General features: G+C 38.7%; 1 protein-coding gene across 6 annotated transcripts in view; it reads right to left on the reverse strand.

The window, feature by feature from the left end:
* Nucleotides 1–534: 534 nt before the first annotated feature.
* The window catches only part of LOC102217935 (heterogeneous nuclear ribonucleoprotein C-like), a 48,260-nt gene continuing 27,873 nt past the window's right edge, over nt 535–20,921 (reverse strand). For 4 of the 6 annotated variants that reach the window (XM_023332829.1, XM_023332828.1, XM_023332825.1 and 1 more), the window contains 6 exons: nt 11,056–11,130; nt 10,196–10,246; nt 5,410–5,585; nt 4,535–4,648; nt 2,345–2,478; nt 535–2,055 (listed from right to left, as the gene is read on the reverse strand). In XM_023332829.1, the coding sequence (XP_023188597.1) occupies nt 2,017–2,055; nt 2,345–2,478; nt 4,535–4,648; nt 5,410–5,585; nt 10,196–10,246; nt 11,056–11,130 (589 nt within the window). In that variant the 3' untranslated portion in view covers nt 535–2,016. The remainder of the gene's footprint in view (nt 2,056–2,344; nt 2,479–4,534; nt 4,649–5,409; nt 5,586–10,195; nt 10,247–11,055; nt 11,131–20,921) is intronic. The other 2 variants (XM_023332830.1, XM_023332827.1) reach the window with 2 other exon arrangements.

Raw genomic sequence — 20,921 nt, forward strand, 5'->3', positions numbered from 1 at the left:
TCTCTCAGGCGTACTCGGCTTATACAGAGGCAGCTGCTGGGGGAACCGCTGCAGTTGTGCTTGATGGCTTTTTTCAGGACTTTATTAAGTAAATCTGATTTTATGTCTGTGCAGCAAATCAGCAGGATGCTGTGAGCTGCTGATAAAAAGGATGGAGCTGTAATGCATACAGATTTTTAAAAAAATGTATCTGAGTTCTTTATCTGTTTCTGCGGTGCTCGGTGCCAGGATGATGTATTATCACACAGACATTTAGAGTCGTCGTTCAGAGAAATGGCTCCGAGAGGGAAAAAAAGCTGCAGTTTGCAAACAGTTTGTGGAGTATGTGTGAGATTACAGATAAATCAGGAATGGCAACGTGTGAATGTTACTGAGAATCGTCTCTTTACAGATGTGCTCTTTAATAAACACATCTGAGGACAGAGTGAAAAGAAAGATCTGAGGTCATTGGGTAACAATTTGATCTGGACTCAGCTTTTCTCCTTTTTCTTTATGGTGTCCAAATTGAAGAAAAATCACTCTTGAACCTCGACATCACTTCTTCAACCCTTGTCTTTTATTCTTCTTCCATTTCTGTAATGGTCTTTCAAGATAAAAACATACCACAATGTGCTGCATACATACTCAATATGAAAATACTTTCACTACAGTGACAACAAGTATTTTATCTTGATAGTGCAAACCAAAACATGTAACAACATAGGAATTAGATAATTATTTATAACATCGTTATTTTCCTTAAAAAAGTACCACACAAGAAGTCCTAACTTAATATTTAGTTCCAAGAGCTAAGCAATTACAGTAAGGTATACAATAATACACAATATTACACACTGATTGGGGCCTTTACACATTTCAAAGTGCCAAATATGTAGCAGAGGAGACCTGTAATATTTCACCAGCACACCTGTTGCAGAGAAAGTACAGTTCCTTGCAAAAGTATTCATAACCTTTGACCTTTTCCACATTTTGTCAAGTTTCAACAGCCAACTTCACTGAATTTTATTGAGAGTTCATGTGAAAAACACGATGCAGAAAGTTATGAAATGTAAAGAAAATGAGATGCATGTTTTCAAAAGATTTTCAACAGTAAAAATCAGAAAAGAGTGGAAAAAAAGCCCCCTTCACTCTGCTACTCTTAAATAAATTCCTGTTGTCTTCAGAAGTTGAAACCAAAAGTGAGCTTTTGGTCTACATGCACGACACTAACACTGCACATCAACGTGGATACACCTTCCCCAGGGTAAAACATGGTGGGGGCAGCATCATGCTTTGGGTTTCCTTTGCTTCAGTCAGATTTGGCAGAGAAATTGATAGAGCTATAAAAAAAAATGTTTATAGGGGTAGACAGGCCTTCCAGCAGATAAGTGACCCTAAACATACAGCCAGAGTTACAGTGGAATGGCTGATATCAAAGCCCATTAACGTGTTGTATTGTATGAAGTTGTTCTCCATCCAGTCTGATTTTATTTTTTCCTTTAGATTTGCAGTTGTTTCACTTTTGAAAAAAGTCTGCAATGTGTCTATGCAGTGATTAATGCTGGTAATTGTTGTGTTATGTAAAGAAAAGACAAACGTAAGTAAAATACATAGGGAGGCTTGTGATCAGAACTGATTCATTTTCCATCAGTGTGATTCATGGGGAGTATTGCTGTTCTTATTGATCCACGCCCTCGGCGGAATCGATTCATTTTAAGTAGTGAGGCTTTAATCTTTACTCAGCTTCCAGCTTTAATTTACATTTACGTTATACAGTATATAGAATCAGTGCGTCATTCTGTTTCTTTCAAGGTCATCTGAAATAATCTTAAATCTATTCATGTTTTGTTGTCACATCCTTGTTTCTAGGTCAAATGAATCCAAGCAGCTGTGGTAATAATGAATATGTTGTCTGATCTGATATGTCCAGGCCGTGTTGAGCCTCTGTTGGTGGGCGTTAACTTGAAGGTTTAGGTTTCTCTTCATCCATGTTTGGCACCTAATCCACGTCTTCTACGTTTTCTTTTTGTTTGTCCCTCATATTTCCTCCTCAGGGTCGGAGCTGTGGCTGCTCATCTGTGACAGACAAGCAGGCAAAAAGACAGACGTGGAGACGGGGAGGTGAGAGGGACAGACAAAGAGGAGGTTCATTAGCTGCCAGCTCAGAATGACTCAGGAATTTTTTTTTTCTTCTGTGAAAATAACTTGATTTCACAGACTTGGTTCATGTGGAACTTAGGAGACAGAAACTGGAATGTCTCACTCCAAATGGCTACTTTAGGAAAATAATGAGCCACTTGTTCCTTAGTGGGGCAATGTTTGGGGGGGTTTCAAAGAATACAAGCAACACATGATTGTCACACACCTTCATGTCGGGACTCTCCCTGTGGATCCGATGGCGGGAACTGGGTGGGGAGAGGGAGGACAGGGAATGCTCCGGACTGCTGGCCGTCACCACATAAGACAAGCTGAGCGGACTGTCCTCTCTCAGCGGAGACTCTGGAAAACAGGATGAGGGAGATTATACCTCTTGGAGATGAGGAACTAAAATGAAGGATTTTCGGTGAAACAGTGTGTAGAAAACGAGCTGTGACCGGCTGGCTTTTGTAGCGGATGACAGGCAGACCACCAGAGTGGAAGTGACGGGATGAAGGACAGATGTGGAGTGAGTGGGAGGGAGATGAGAGGCGGATAGGATGCATGGTGACGGACAGACGAGTCAAATGATGGGGGGGTAAATTAATATAATGATGAAAGCTATCAATCCATCAAGGTCCCTCAGCTGCATCTCACACAAGACGTGGATTGCTCCACAGGGACTCTGTGTGTCCTTTGTGTTTCTGTAGATTATCAGTTTGTTTAAAGCTACAGTTTAAAGTCAGTTTGCAAATAGGATCACAGGATTTTGGCCCTTTCATTTGCATATTAAGCGCCTTGCAAAAATATTTATTTTGACTTGAACCTATGAACTTCTTTTCATGTTAAACCAAAAATGTCCCTTTATTTTATTGAGATTAAATGTGACACACCAACACAAAGAAGTGTGTAACTGTGAGACAAAAAGAAATTTACAAATGTTTTTCCCCAATTTTTTTTTGTCAACTAAAAATCTGGAAAAGTGAGGCATGCTAATGTATTCAGCTACACTTTATCCTGCCATCTTCACTGCATGACACCATGACTTTTGGGATTTGTCTCGTCCACTTTTTCATGTCAAGAAACTGAAATGTCTTCTTTGCATAAATCAATCTCATTCATATTGGGTGGAGAGTTGCGTCCTGACATATATTGTCAATTAGATGTACAAACTTTACTAGACCATTCCACCACAAGAACTTGCTTTAATCCACCCCATTCAAACCAGTCGTGGTTGCTCAGTACCATTGTCCTGCTGTGAGGTGAACCTCCACTCCAACCTCAAGGGTTAAGCAGCTTTTTAAAAGTTTTCTTCCAGAATTAGCCTGCACAGTATTTAACACCATTCATCCTTTAAAATATGATCGGTTTTGCTGTCATCACTCAACAAAACCACACCCACAGCCTGATGCTCCTGTAGCACATTTTAAGATTGGGATATATCATTTTGGATATAAACATTATATAAAGTAAATTTGTATGACTACAGCATCTTTTTCCATGTTTGCTGTTTTATCTTTCTTCTAATAGAGGCATCTTTCTCTTCACTCTTCCAGTAATCCAACATTTGTTACGTGCACAGGTAATAACAAATAAAATCTCTACCTCTGATGTGGACCTCTGCAGCTCCTCCAGGTCGGCTTTTGGCTACTTCTCAGATTAGTGCTAACCTTTCGTCAGTTTACGGGGAACAGTCTTGTCTTTAGTATATATAGGCATTTTTCTCTCCATTTGAGAAGCATCAATTAAAGGGTACCTGTAAAATGTTCAAAGCCTGGATGTTGTTTTATAACTTAACTCTGCTTTAAACTTGGTTCCTTGGCCTTCATGGTGCTTTGTTCCTTAATATGCCTAAAAATTAACATTTAATTCCACACATATGTGAAGCTAACATACCTGGTGACTTCTAAAGGTAATTATTTGAACTACATTAGTCACATATTTAAAAATGTTTCTGAATATTTTTGCAAGGCAGTCAGTGTTATGTTTGCAAGCTGGTGTAACTAATAATAAACATCCACATGATGGCAGCAAAATCCACGCAGTACTTTAGGTAGTGCTCACATAGTTTCCTTATCTTACTCCACATATTGCTTAAAACTATAGCTGTGTTAATTCACTGTGGCTAGTATTCAATTTGAAGCATATCATTACTGGATGATGGAAATAACGGACTGATTAGTTGAAAGAGTTGTGGCTTCATTCATGCATAACATTCCCATCCTCCTCTGCCCCTGCAGCACCAATTCTGAGTCATTATGGTCTGGACTGGTGCCTGCCAGGACTAAACCAGAATGAATCTGAAAGTAGGCGCATCACACTGAGTCTGTTTTAAAGCGATTTTGATGCACCAATAGATTATCTATCGTTTGATCTCAAATCCGTGTGCCTCCGGCGTCGTTCTGAATGAGTGTCTCACCTTTGTGGTCGTTCTTCTGTGTGTCCATCCTGTCAAGGCTGTCAAGAAGCCCATCGATCTGTGTCTTTATCAGAGTCAGCTCTTTTTTAATCACCTGCAGCTCTTCCATCCCCACTGAAGGAAAGAGGGAGAGGGAGGTAAGCGACAATAAGAATTACAGAACCTGAAGTGCCTTTCAGCTCAGCAGAGGTTCAGGTCTAGCTAGTATTTTTTTTTAAATTGCTGCAGCTTGGTTCAGCAATGATAATGTATTTTAGGAGGAACAGTGCAGGTATTTGATTAATACTTTACATCAGTATGTTTATGTTTCAGGGTATGTTTTTTCATATGGCCTATATGATGTTTTAGTTTGCTCAGGTATTTTCAGGCATCAATCACAAACTTGAGTTGAATGCTTTTTTTCTTTTTTTTTTTTTTACCATATTCCCTCATTCCATCCTCCTTCATCATTAATCCCTTCATCCTTCACAGCGCTTCACTTATTCCACATTTTGTTATATTACAGCTTTATTACAATTTGTATTAGTCATCTCTGCAACCAACTTCCTTAAAGTCTGAACAAACGGTTGGCTGCTTTAAATCAGAACTAAAATTTACTGAAGCTACTCCAAAGATTTAAATACTTTTTTAAACAATTAGCTGTTTCCATATTTTATTTCATATTTGCATTTTGTTGCTTTTGTTTATTTTTATATGATGTTTGCACACAGTTTTGTCATGTTTTCTTCATCTTTGGTCCTTAATTTGTAAGAGTTGGAACCTAAAGCTAGCTTCTCTACCAAATGCTTCTGTTATAGCTACAAGGTAGCATTTTTTTTCCACACCGTTTTTGAAAAGCTTAAGTGAATCTGCCTCAGCCCATTCATATTACTCACACTTGGCCGTGTTTGAACTTGTGGAATGGGCTCTTGAGCTCTTAGAGTGGGTTCTGTCTCGACTGCGTCTGTGCCCAGTGGAGTAGGAGTAGGAGGAGGAGCGGGATCTCTTGGCCACACTTGGTCCTGAAGGGACAGGAGAGAGGGAGGCTGGCACACGCTGATAGTCACACGCCCTGCAAATTAAGCAGACAAGACAGTTTTCAAAGTAACTTATATTTAATTGCGACTGTATGCAACCAGTTTTGTCTGTGTAGCATGTAAAGCTCTGTTACGGTCTAGTCCAAGTGAGACGGAAGCAACACATTTAGCCACAAACAAGAAAAAAAATCTAACAGATTCTGAACTAAAATACTTATGAGATCAGGAGAAAAGACCATGAGTCTTATTTCACTTTTCTCAAATTTTAAAATGATTTATTTTTAGAAAACCTTACTAAGCATATGTATTTTATAAGAAGCAGTTGTTTTGTGCACACAAACACACAATTAAGACCAAAATTATTCTTTAATCAATAAGAACAAGTTTCTTCTGACTGTAAGAGATCCTAATGTTTTGGCACAACTCACCTAAAGTCCCGGCTTGATTCTGAGTCTGACAGAGAAAATGTGTCGGGAGCTTAAGATTAGGGTGATGGCAAGGAGGCCTTCCAACCTCAAAGACTTGAATTTCATCACTACATATGCAATAAGCTAGTCAGTAAATATTAATAGGGTTTAATCCTGTTATGCCATAAAATATTTTCTATTAATTACTGAGAATGATATGGTTTTTGACATGTCACTCTTTAACAAAATGTAGAAAAAAAACAAACAAATGAATAGTTTTTGTTATTTTTCTTCAAAACCTGCAACTCTTTTTGAAGTATTTTACTGTTTTTTAGAGATGCTTGTCTCATTGCCTATCAAAAAAACAAACAAACAAACTTGGTTGCAGAAACAATATTTTACATTTAAATTTACCACAGGATGGGCAGCTTTGAGCCCAACTCTATGTGTAATAAAGCTCAATATTTCCGATTTGTTCAAATCATTAATGGCCTAAACACTTCAATTATTTCATCAATATTCAAAACAAATGTGGTAACATTTGTTCTACTGTATTCAGCCAAAAGCAGCAGACTGTAGACATTGAAATAGATGAAATAAACTAGGTAAAATGAGGAGGCAGCTATTAAAACAAATACGCATCTTTGCACTGTTCCTTTGTTTTTTTTAATTTTGTCTCCAAAGCAAGAGAGTGAAAGTGTTTCCTCTGGCGCCGGCCTCCTCTCTGCGGACCGCTCCATGTCTCTATCTGTCACTGAATGTAATTGGTTCTGTCAGGGCCAATCAATAGCGCCCCGCCAGGCTGGTAGTGCTGCAGACAGCAGGTGTATCACAGTCAACCTCTATAGTGGTTACAGAAATGACACTTTGTGCATAACTGTTTCTGTAGAGAGAAATATGGTGGTGATTTAAAGTAATAAACAAATAAAAAGAAAATCCTCAGCACTCACTGACCCACTGAGTAGGTGAAACACAAGCCACAAGATCAAAGTTCGCCATTTAGAGCTCTGTCTGCACTCAGAGTATTGGACAGTCAGTAAAAAACAGCTTAAAGTAATTATTAATATTTTATTGCAGTAACATAGTCTCACGCTGAAAAATGTTGTAAAAACCAGCAGAAAATTACACAACAGCAGCATTTTTTATAATTTATACTTCTTAAAGTTGATCAGAATGCCTACAGATTTTTAATTATTAATCCACATCTTTCGTTTTATTTTTTTCCTGGGTAGAAATATGTATGATATGATATAGTGATAATTGTCTATGAGCCACTAGCCTGGATGAGTCTGGACATTTACTCATCTCTTGATGTGACAAAATTGGAGCCCAGACACAATTCAGACTTTACATACATATATTGGGCAGTAAAGATGCGAAATCAGTTTATCTTGAAATGTCTAAAAATCAGAAGTGTTTAAAAATAAAAATTCAGTAAGGGTGCAAATACTTTTTCCACAGCGCTTTGTAAATTAAATCTGGGTATTAATCAGAAGCCGCGAGCATCCAAAAAGAGAACTGAAATCATGATGGTGAAGTAGATCCGCTGATTGAGTTGTCATTGAATCGCAGAGCTGTGAACTCATTTCTATGTTTTGTTTTCTGAGAAGCTGTGAATCCTGGCAATGAGACCAATGGACATACTGCGTGGTTCTGCACCTCCAGAACAGAGCGTCGTCACGTGGATGAAGTGCATCAGGACACCATAACTGAGTGAGTTTACGTGATTTGAGCACCAGGGAGTCTCGTTCTCAGGGAGCATCGGGAGAGACGGCAACCAAAGACTTATTGGAGTTTAAAGGCTTTTCGAACGGTTTGCAGGGGGCAGATACACAACGTGATGTTACACCGGCTTTGAAGTGTCATCCCAGAGAAAGGAAGCTCAGACAATGAGAGAAAGCAGACGGGTGAGGATTACAGAAAAGTGTGTGGGCGTATGTGTGTGAGAGAGTGTTTGTCGCTGTGGATTAGACCATGCATGTAAAGCAGCTTTGTCAGCTAGAGCTGTTATCAGTGTGCTGAAAGACACTTTACTTTTGTGTTTGAACAACAGGACAGTCCACCAAAAGACTAATTTCTCTCATCCTCACAAAGTGACGCTGTCAACAACAAACACTGAAACACAAATGCACGCATCATGCATACGCACACGCACGCACAGACTTCGCAGATTTAAACCGAGAGGGATATGCATATAAAAATAAATATTTCATTTTTTGCCATACACATTCACACACACACACACACACACACACACACACACACACACACACACACACGCAGCTGTCTGTAGTGTTAGCCAATAGCACGGAAAATAATCAGGCACTGTGTTAGACACAAATTGAAAATCAGTGGCGAGTGTTCCCCCTAAACAGAAAGAAAATGCAAAAGAAGAAAACAACAGAGAAAAAAAGACAGTGGAGCAAAATTGACATTAATTTAAGCAACTGATGAACAAACTTAGAAAAAAAGAACTGATAGAAGGAGATGCACATTAACCATGTGTGTTTGTGTATAAGTGTCCTTATGTATTGTGACCGTTTCCTGTTATTCAGATGTGCTGAGTGCAGCAGTTAAGAGTTTGAGCCTGAGGGATGGAGGGGGCTCCCAGAGCAATTTTAGTAGATGACTGATTACACGGAGCCACTCACCACCTTGTCCACCTGACTGCTGAGCTTACAGTGCAAACATTTTAACTGCTCAGCCAAGAGTTTATGATACTTACTCAACAATAATGCTTACACAGTTTTACAGACATGCTGTCAACTTCTCCAGGCAGCGAGACAGAATGAAAATCAAAAGGGAAACGCTTCAAGTTTTCCACTTCCGTTTGAATTGTGAGACAGTTTTTTTTTTTCTTTTTTGTGGGCTCTAGTGTCCCTTATATGACAATAGGTTGACAGGAAACGGGGAAGGAGAGGGGCATGCGGCAAATATCGTCGGGTCCGGGAGTCGAACCCGCGACGGCCGCGTCGAGGACTAAGGCCTCCAAATATGGGTCGCGCTAACCACTACGCCACGCCCTATTTTTTGTTTTTAAGCATATGCACTGACTGATGGCACTTTTTAAATTTCGTTGTTCTTGTGACAATGACAATAAAGATTTATCTTATCTTATCTATCTTATCTTCTCTGATGTTCAAATCTGAACTATGAATTGGTTGGAATATCATCACTTGTGGATTTATACTTTTCTTCCTTGTTTATTCATTAACAAGACATGATGAACTATTATTACACCATTTAAATGTGTTGGATGTAATAATGCCCTTGAAAATCCTTGACTGATTATGGAAAATGTGAATGTTAAACTACAAATGAACCATAATTGAACAAGAACACTAATTAAAGATCAGATTTAATCATATTTGATAATACTGATTTGTGAAAATTCCTGTTCCTTTTTACAAGATTTTCTGTTTGACTTTGTAAGGCATCACTTTAAAACACATTGATCTAAGAGTAGAGCCTTGTGGGATCCCTGAGGCAGGACAACCTGTTCCTCGTTAAACTTTAATATGTAAGACATGACAAAGATTGGGTATCTGATTTAAATCTGGACTTTGAAAGGGCCCTTCTGACAGGAATATGTTTATCTTAACAGTTATTAAACTTTTAGGTCTAATTTCATATTGTTTTTAGCCAAGAAATTGAACCTCCTTCAATTTTGGTCTCTCCTCAATATAAGCAGGTCTACTGATGGTTACTACTTGTAAATGGGCATGTTTAAGTGGAATAAATGTTTCTTCATCCACCCATTGGCTTACACCTTACTAATACCAAAATCTAAAACCAGATGCTGAATAGGGTTTGCTGTAAAGAACAACACACATTCCTGCAGTAAAGCATGAAAACATCTGAACAAAGCAGTTCTTAAAAATCTTCAAAACATTTTATTATCATGCAGCCACCTTTTTGTTTTGTTAGGCCAGTGTAGCTGCGTCTTTTCCCTTTCAGTCAAATGTCTTTTATTAAACCACACAGTGTTTTTATCCAATCCACAACCAGGAATTGTGCTGACAGCGGGTTTGCAGCGGTCTCTATAAAGGGAACTGCATCTTTTTCAGGTTTGCAAATGCTTAATGCTTGATTGTGACTACTAAAAGCCAATACTAAACCGAGACAGAAAGATGGACAGGCTGAACGTAGACAGAAATCAAGACCGTAAAATCTCGTTGCTTTCTGTGACACACAGACATGCAGTGAGGTGTGTGAGAGACCCGACTTTCTGACAGTACCTGTCGTAGTAGTCCTCGTGGTAGCTGTCGTAGTCCAGATCAAACTCTGACCTGCAGAACAGCGAGAGATAAAGTCAGATGGTTGGATAAAATGCTGACAAAACTTTGATGAGGCACTTTTGTTGCTGCTGTCATTGATTTCAGTTAAAGGCTGTAATTTGTTCAGGGGTTAGTGGGCAAATGTGAGAGTAAACACAGTTTTTTCTTTGCTGCAGCCTCTTCATCTGGAAAAAAAAACACTGCGCTCATGGTCTCCAGCCAGCTGAAAGAAAACACTGGGTTTTCTTTTTCTGCTGCGGCATCCAGGTGGAAAATCCATAAAAATTGGATCGCGCTGCAACCGTATCACCCACTGAACACATCGATGTTTGAGCTTGCTGTGGTGAGCCACGAACCATGAGAGACGGGAAGAATGAAAGGCAAATGAATGATGTGACAGTTAACTTATAAACGTTGGTGTAGTTGATGCATACCTGTAAAAAAAAAAAAAAGGACTCGAGGAAGAGAGAAGTCACACTAAGCTCCAGCGAGAGCACATTCTGGTGTGTCAGACCTCATCGTTCCTCCCAAATCCTTGCAATGAGTCTCTATTAATCCCTGCATGTGGCTCACCATTCCTCAGTCTGCTTCTCTGTCTCACTGACTCTGTCCTCATCACTATGTCCCTCTTTTTTTAAACTGACTTCAGTCTCTGAATTAAACTACAAAACTGTCCTTAAATACATGTTTAATAAAATCATCGTAAAGTTTCAACATGTGGAATATTCATCTGTCTTTTACATACAAAGTGACTGAAAGCAAAGACAGAAGCTGATGCGGTGAAGACACCGTAAAGGACAGGCCACTGTGAGATTTCTTACTGGTTTGTCATGAATCCATAGTCATCTGAACATCCATAAGATCTAGGAAACATGTCCAGCCATGGTTGTGCTGCACTGGAAGAAAAATCAAATAACTGACTCAAAAGATGTTTTTTAATGAGAATATATGACGAATAAAATGTCAAACGAAACAGCAAATATGGAAAATGTTTCATCCATCCATGGACACTTTCAAAATCAGGATAAATACAAAGGAGCAGACAAAAGTCTGACATTTTATGCATTGTTTGATTTTGTACAGATTATTACAGACAGTGTTATGGAACCCAGTAGCTTAAAAAACAGCAGTTTTATGGCTACTCACCAATATCAACCTATTCAAGTAGTTTTGTTGTTATATAGTTTGTCTATCCATTGTCTACACTGGATTATCCTTTGTTGGCAAATAGAAAATATTGATGAAAATGAAATTAGTAGCATATTTTAACTGATGTTGTACTTACATTCACCTCATATTTTTGTTTATTAGAACATGAAGAGCAATAAACTAAATTTAATGCTGAAGAATGCGCTGCATGTTATTTTTGTATATTTAAATATAAATTATAAAGATCCATTTTATATTGCTCATTTTATATTAGCAGAAATTGATTTTTGAAAACTTCCCTCATATCTTTCCTACTAAATAAACAATCTGTTTATCAATTTTAGGTAATGACTCATTGTTCTCAGCCTCTGTCATATAAATGGAGGAAGCTAAAGTGAGCACTTCACATTATTAAAGTCACAAAAGTGTTCAAAAGAAATGAGAAAACGGCAAAGGGAAAACTCTTGCAACCTATTTGTGTAATTGTGTGAATCTGAACTCTAGACTCGTTTTGGATCAGATCGTAATCACATTTTCTCCAACTCTGCTCTCACTGTCTGCACTGTCTCATGCCAACTAGTTTGCTGAGCTCATGGGACAGAAAACCTCCAAATAATTTATAGCAAGAGCTCATTTACTACAAATGTACTGTGCAATTTCAGTCCAATTTCAAGGAGGCCTCTTTGTTGTCCCATTTCATACAGAAATGATTCCTGTGTTATTGTAGCTCTTTCTGTCAAGCTACATGAAACATCTTTGTCTTCCATTTGAGGATTCAATATTATGAAGGCATTTCTGGCCTTTTACATCTTGTTCCTGTAAAAGAAAATCCACGTGGAAGAGGAACCGAGCACAGAAACAAGCTGCAAATCCTCAGGTTCTCAACTAGGCTGACCTTTGTTTTTCTGAGTGGATTCATCTTGAAGAGAAACAGAAAATAACAGTCATTGAACGAAATCCTCACTGAAGGGGAACCGAACTGCTGCTCGGTTTCTGTTCAGTGCTTTTCTTTGTGGATTTCTATCTTGGGATCGAGTGTTTGCTGGACGAACTGCCATTCGGTAAATAATCCCTTTGGAAAAACAATAACATCAAATAGTAATAATAATTCATTTGTGATGTTCTACTTGCAACAGTCTGACAGAACTACAAATTATTACTAACAGAACTCAAAAGTGCAGAAGAAATTGCACAAAATACCTCTTTAGATTAATTCAGTGGTTGTTTCATGTGGGCTTAAGCAGGTCCTGTGACCTGATCCTCTCACAGCAGCATAGATTAGGTTTACTATTGTAATAAATCAATTTATTGCTTGTCCCTTTGTAGCAGGCACTCTTGAAAATGCATCTAACCAGGATGCCAATGTTACATGTCTACTAAAGGTGTGAAAACAGTATAACAACACAATCTTCAATGCAAGCGATGTGAAATAAAAGACTGAAAGTCAAATATTTTGAGAATAAATGAAATGTTTAAAATAACCAATATTATTTATAAAGAACTTTAAAAGAACCACAGCAGAAAGAAAGAGCTGCACATAACTGTGCACCATAAACATACGAAACTAAAACATATAAACATGACGTAAGATGATAAAACATTAAACACAAATAAAACACATTTTCGCTGATGTTAAAGGAATAAAAATGGGTTTCAAGACCAGTTTCAAAAGTAGGCTGTGAATAAAGCTCACTAATGTGGAGGGGTAATTTATTCCACTGCTGAGGAGTTGCACTGGTGAAGGCCCTTTCCCTCTAAACTTCCTCCTAAACCTTGTACCTGAAGGACGTGAATGCATTGCAAGAGCATTCAGGCCTTTAAAAACGAAACAAAAAAGTAAAATAAGCTCTAAAATTAACAGGCAAACTGTGGTAATGTGTTCAGTTTTAAAAGTACTAATTAAAAGTGTTTTGAACCGGCTGCAGACGAGGAGGACTGACTCACCCCAACATAAAGTCTATAGCAGTGATGAAATAAAATCACTGTTTCAAAGAGTTGCCAGAAAAGTTTATTGTTTCCAATTCAATTCAAAAATACATTATTTATCCAAAGGGGAAATGAAATGTTACAATCTAAATGTAACACATATTAATCTAAGGTTCTTCAAAGAGTAATTGCAGATGGTTGTGGGAAGGAAGGACGTTATGTAGCAGTCTGCATTACAGCAAATTTGAAGAAGCAGCCTCTGACTGAAGACACTTTGCTTTTTTATGACAGTCTCGTAAAGAGGATGCTCAGGGTTATCCATAATTTTCTTGATTTTATTTTTACCATCTTCCAGAGATTCCACAGTAGTAGTAGAACAGAACCATTTGATAAAATTGTAAGAGCAGGACTTTAAAACTGGCCTAAGTTTAAAATCATACAAATTGTCAACATTTGGTTTGATAGTCCAAACGTGGACTCACTGGGACCACTTGGTCCAAACACCATCACCTCTGTTTTCATTTCATAAAAACTTAAGAACTTCAGGGCCAGTTAAGCTTAAATATCATAAAGCTTTTGCAATGAAAGCACCACCCTTACATAACAGGTAATTGTTTGCTCAGCGGACAGACCAATATTTAGTGTGATAGATTTAACTGTGCATAATATCATAAACAAATATTTAATTCTTCATTGTTTGTAATGATGGCCAGGTATTGTCGCTGAGTTGGAGTAATGACACGTTGTCAGAGTTTTCACTTGATTTAGTGGATATAAATCTTCCACAGGTAAGGACCGCCCCTTTAAACAACAATTACATGCAAAGAAAGCAGCCAAGCGCCTCGGCCAGCAGAGAGAGAGAACAGCAGCAGATGGACAGCGGGGTCACTAAAGGCTAATTAATTTCTTTTCATAATTTCTCAAGTGCCAAAGCAATCCATTAGACGTGCTTGGCAATAAATCATCTTGGCCGCAGCGTGCCTCTGTGTGTGTTTTGTGCACACCAGTAAAACGGCAAGTAGCTTTTGTGAACAGGACATCTCAGAGATTCCTTCCAGCAAGCAGAACTCAACTAAGGCAAGAAAAGATCAGTATTTTACAGATTCAATGGGGGAAAAAAATCCCTGGAAGGTGTTTGGGATGAAGTATTGACATGTTTAAATGGTTTAAAATTTGACAGATGCAATAAAAATGTAGGTGACAGAAAATCAATGACTGGCATTTTTCTTTTTTTTCTCTCATTGATTTTTTGGACACTGCGACATCTTTGGTGACAAATAATCATTCATTCTTTTATATTAAGGCTTTGTCCGATTAGAAGATTGTTTGAACTATTTTTGATGGTTTAAGTGATACTTAGAATCGATGGGATATTTAAAAGTCATAATATTCTTACAAAGAAAATAATTTCAATAATAGGAGATTAGCTCTTCAAACTGTGTGTTTGTTTTAAAGACTCAAGCCACAAAGTCAAACTCAAGACTCACAGGCACAGAGTGGCAATCTCAAACTATGCGCCGATCATCTTTTGAGATAACACTTGTAAGTCTAATACTCAGAAATATTGCAGATTCATTACTGCATGTTATAAATAAATCTTACATTAACTAATTAGTTTTAATAATTGTCAATATTGAATAACAGGAAATGTGTTATATTGTTACATTTCGCCGTTTTCACTATGCTTTGTGCTTGGTAGGTCTAATTGCATAACTCCTTGAGAAATACATTTCTCTTGCACCGTTTATAAGATTTCAGCACTTGTCCCTGATGACAATGTGTAACATTACACATATTTATATAACTTACCTATCTTCTGCAATCTAAATATGCTCTACAGCTTTGAAAACTATACTGACTGAAATCTCTCCTAACCTGCTGGAATTGGTAGACAAAGTTACAAAAAACGTTACTAAACTGATTTAGTATGAGTGTAACAGAAGGAGAACAATTGTTTTTTTGTTTTTTTTAATTATTCACTTTTCTGTTTGTTAGCATATCATTAAGTGCCCAAAGTCACTTAATTATAGAAAAAAAGTTGATTCTCTATTTATTTCGTCAAGTTTGAAAAGATCTCACTCTGTCAGAGATTCATATTTTCCAGAGAATAATGTCCAACTCTCAACTTCAGATGAGAAGCAAAACATCTTTATCCCCATGCTCCTCCAGCTTACACTTCAAACCACTGTGTTTTTGCTCAAACTATGTGGTGCAGTCAGTAAACCAACATTGACCTTGGATTAGAAATAACATACCAGAAACACTTTCTTACTCAAATCAATTCTAATTGAGATTAATGCTACACTCACAGAGAACAGGACTCTAATGCAAAGTTTAGTTTAAAATCATAATCTCTGCCTCTTCTGTCTGAACTGCTGGACTGAAAGGCATATTTGCATTCTTCCTTTATGTAATAAGTCACACAGTAGCTTTGGGAATGTTTAATATTTGCCAAACATAATAAGCCAACAGGATCAAGTTACAGTGTGAGTGATGAAAATGTGAAGAAAAGTAAACTAATAGAGTGATTTTGGTTTCAAGTGAGGAATAGAGTGAATAACTGAAATAACACAAAATTATTGCGATTATTATTCTTCAGGTTTTCTCTTGATCAATTCCTGTTGAAACCTAAGCTGTGAATTTTTGAGCCTAACATTATTTATGATCTCATACAGATTTTGGTGGCTATGTTACCTCCTCACCTTAATGTTTAACAAAGCTGATTGGTGCTGATCCATTGATTTGGAGAGTTTTTGGCGGGGGTTTTGAGAATTTTGTCCTTCATTCAAATGATCCTCGCCTCTCCTCTCAGACCAGACACCTGATGAGCCATTAAGGAGGTTTTGGTGTAAGAAGCTAATAGGTGCAGCTGCAAAGTAACAACGTGTTTTGTCACAATAATGATGTTCTTTATATGAACAATTATTCAGGAGATCAAGATAACATTAATTCCTTTGAAAATGAGCCTATTCATTTAAGAAGGTAGCTCTAATAGCTGAGCTAAGGATTCATTTGGGATAAATAATGGAATCCAGGCAGAAAGGCAAACAGTTTCTGCAGATAGATGGTCAAAATTAAGAAGTGGGTATCACTCCACGTTCTACCTTTGTGACAACAAAAGGTTTGTGTGTTTTGTTTCTCATCAACAATCCTGACATCAATCCCCAGTATCTGATAAGGTCCAGTGGACATGAGTTAAAAATGTGTCTCCCATAATGCATCACTACTTGTTTCCTTCCGAGGCTGTGGTGGATGCTGAATCTAGTTACCACAGCTCCTAAAGCACAGTGGTTTACATAATGTGGATGAGCAAAATCTCAGTTATATAAAAATGTATGGAAAGCATAACGCAGCACAACAATCAAGAAAGAACACAACCCACACCTACACAGAGAAACTGAAAACAGCATGAGTGGAGAGGAAAATGAGATTATGTCTGAAAAAACTATGCAAAGCCATTTTCCCCCTTGGCTTTAAAAGAAATTAGAAGAAAATTGGGAGTGTTGGTGGACTGACAATTAGTGGAGAGACGTAAAGAGAAAGAAGAGAGACTGTTGGATTTTGACCATGATCAAAATGAGAGCAGAGAGGCTTTGATGAGGGAGGAGAGGAAGATAAAGAGAGAGCTGGTAGCTTGTTTGCCCTCTCAGACACTCTCTAAGGACAGACTCTGAGCTAATCTCTGTCCGCTTCTGCTTTCATTTAATCACTGCCACTATTTGTCTCTCTGCTCCGCTCACACTCAGTACATTTCTCTTAACTGCTCTTGTTTCTTGTAAAAATATATCAGTCTCCTTGCACAGGAAACTGCCCTTTAAACACACTTATATGCAATGAAACATGGATTACAGCCATTTGTGCAGATTTAATATTTAATTTATCTTGATTGTTCAGCAATACTGAATCTCTGAAAATGCATGCAGTATATTAAATACTTTTTATAGATTTTTTTGCACCTTTTAATAAAAATCCTTACTGCTTGTTCTGTTAGAAGTTATAATGACAAGAGAAAATAACTTGCTATATCTTCCACATGGATCCATTTTGCAGTGTTTGGTGCTTGTTGTGACCTTGTTTGCTGTACATTTGCAGCACAATATAATTTCCATAGCTATTCAAGGGATAATTTATTATTATTCAAGATAGATGTAACCAATGTCTTAGCAACTGGTGGACTTTAAGTGTATGATATATATGTTTGGCTTTTTATACATTTCTTCTTCTGACAGTTTTGGTTCTCTATAGAGATCAAAGTGTTGTCAAGTATTTGAATTGTCCAATCAAAGACAAAACCTAAATGTGCTCTGGGGAGCTGGCAGGAGTGCTGACGGACATCTTCAACCTGTCCCTGGCCCGCGCTGTAGTACCGACCTGCTTCAAGTCTACCTCCATCGTCTCAATCCCCAAGAATCCCAACCCAACCAGACTCAATGACTACCGTCCGGTAGCCCTTACCCCCATCATTACCAAGTGCTTGGAGTGGCTGGTCCTAGCACACCTCAGATCCTGTCTCCCCCCCACACTAGACCCCCACCAATTTGCATACAGGCAGAACAGGAGCACAGAGGATGCAGTCTCTATAGCGCTGCACTCGGTCCTTTCCCACCTGGACAGTAAGAACACTTCCGCCAGACTGCTGTTCTTAGATTTTAGTTCAGCATTCAACACTGTCATCCCATCACAACTCATTACCAAACTCACAGACCTCGGCATCAGTCCACTCATGTGTAACTGGTTGCTTGACTTCCTGACCAGTCGACCTCAACATGTCCGGCTGGACAACCACTTCTCATTCACCATCATCATAAACACCGGAGTGCCACAAGGCTGTGTGATGAGTCCCTTCCTCTACTCCCTCTTCACCTACGACTGCAGACCTGTCCATGGCTCTAAAGTCATCATCAAGTTCGCAGACGACACCATGGTGATCGGCCTCATCAGAGATAATGACGAGGCCGCTTACAGGGAGGAGGTAGACCGTCTGGCTGAGTGGTGCGAAAAAAACAACCTGCAGCTGAACACCGAGAAGACCAAGGAGCTTATCGTGGACTTCAGGAGGAACGCTGACCTACGTCCACCCATCCACATTAAGGGGACAGTGGTGGAGCATGTGGACACCTTTAAGTTTCTGGGAGTCCACATCTCCGAGGACCTGACTTGGACGACCAGCTGCTCCAAACTCATTAAGAAGGAGCATCAGCGCCTCTTCTTCATGAGGACCCTGAGGAAGAACCACCTGTCCTCAGAGATCTTCACGAACTTCTACCGCTGCACCATTGAGAGCATCCTCACCAACTGTATTACAACTTGGTACGGGAACTGCTCTGTCTCCGACCGGCAGGCGCTGCAGGGGGTGGTGAAAACTGCCCAGTATATCGCCGGGGCACCGCTCCCTGCCATCAAGGACATCTACAGGAAGCGTTGTTTGAAAAGGGCCGGGAAAATCACAAAGGACTCCACTCACCCAGCACACACACTCTTTTCCCTCCTGCCCTCTGGGAGGCGTTACAGAAGCCTACGGACCAGAACCACCAGGCACCAGAACAGCTTCTTTCCCACAGCTGTCACGCTTTTGAACGCCTCCTGACATAAAACATAAACTATAAGGACTGTACTCCCCTATCCTCTCATACAACAATAACACATGGACTATCCTCACACACACACACACACACATCATGGACTGTTTTCTTCACACACACATACAACCTGTAAATTTTATCTGCCATTATTTATCTATAATCCATTCCCTAACATTCTTGTATATTGTGTGCTGTGGAAAAATTACAGTTAGGTTACACCTGCTAGTTGTATTGCTATATGTTTATTCTAAGTTCTGTATATTCCCACCAAGTTAAAGCTGTTTGCGCTACATGCACAATGTTGGACGTTGTTTTTCCCCAGCTGCATGGGAACCAGTCTGATTCCCATGCTTTGGATCCCTTATCCCTTTGTACAAAACTCATGTGTTGTCTCTGCCTGGGAGAGCTTTCCGTTTCAGACTTGCTTCATTATTGATTGTCCTGTGAGCTCTCTGAGTTGTGCACAATTCATGAATAAACCTGATTGAGTGATTTTACCTGAACAGTGCTTGGAAATAGTTTTTTTCCACGACATTTTGTATATTCTGTATAATCTGTGCATATAGCTCCCATATTTATATTTATACACAATATCTACAGTATATCTCTTGCTATAACCCCTTATAGTCCATACATACATAGTCTTGTACATCTGTAAATAAATATTTATATCTTGTAGAGCACTTCTGGATAGATGCAAACTACATCTCGTTGCTTGTACTTGTGACAGTGCAATGACAATAAAGTTGAATTCTATTCTATTCTAAGCTAAATCCAACTTAGAATAAGTCTTGAAAGTTGCTATTCACAGACTGTTGGCTGATCAGTGAAGACGTGTCATCTGGAGTCATAAATCAATCCTTTGTCTGACACTCCAATGGACATGTCTGGGTTTGGCAGTTGCCAGGACAACAGCTCCTAGCTGAGTTCATTGTGCTAAGTGTAACATTTGGTGGAAGGAGGATTATGGTGTGGCACTGTTTTTAAGATTTTGGGTTCAGCCCCAAGATTTGTTTAGTCCTAATGAATCAGCACTAGCAATGCTCCTAACTTTGTATGAACAGTTTGTTGAATGTCCCTTCCTGTTTCAACATGACTGTACAACAGTTCATAAGCATAGTTCATCAAAATATGGAAGAGTATCTGCTGAGGAAGTAGTTTGCCTTTCTGCCTGGATTCTGGCTTATACAGTCTGGATCTCAACCAGAGAGAACAACTTTGGGAAGAATTTAAGTAGAAACTACAAGTCACATTTTCTCATCCAACAACAGCGTCTGACCTCACAAATGCTCTTCTGGGAGAATAGTCAAAAACTCACAAACGGGTCCAAACAGGTGCAAGGAGTGGTAAAACATCACATTTGATGTTGGACCACTGTAGCAATGGGATGTCACTCAAGTTCAAGTGTGTGAAGCAAATATTTTGGCAATATGATTTCAACCAAAACATTTGGAATAAACTGAAAAAGCATTGGACTGCAGCTGAACAGAATCTACAGTTGCAAAAGATTTGTTTGCCATAAGAATGGATATGTTTACTTTTCTACATAGATGAATAGGTAAATTGTTATACAAAAACAAATTGCTAAACCTATGATATTGTATTATATAGCCATATGTACCATTTATTCTACCAAAACTCTCTTACTTATAGTACTACAATAAATATATGCAATAACACAGAGGTACCTACAGAAATATACAAGGTTTGAGCCAAACAACTTTGATATTTCCAGGGAAACAACTTAAACATGCGGTGATTACACACTTTGCTGCTTCAATCAATGACACATATTGTAGTAGCTAATCAATAGTCTGGTTCTACGTATCTATTACTGCTTGGTCCACTGGCCTGCAGAGTAATGGCAAGCCAAGGAGCTCATAATTTAATTCCCAACAGGCATCAAGGTTAAATTACAACCTTGGAAAAATTTATTCACTCTGAGAAATGGCAGCAGGTTGGTAAAGGCGGTGTGTCAGACTGCACTCAGTCGTCCTCTCTTTACTAAACAGCTGACAGTCCTTCGGGTC

The sequence above is a fragment of the Xiphophorus maculatus genome, chromosome 4, assembly GCF_002775205.1.
Source record: "Xiphophorus maculatus strain JP 163 A chromosome 4, X_maculatus-5.0-male, whole genome shotgun sequence".
NCBI classification, from domain to species: Eukaryota; Metazoa; Chordata; class Actinopteri; order Cyprinodontiformes; family Poeciliidae; genus Xiphophorus; species Xiphophorus maculatus.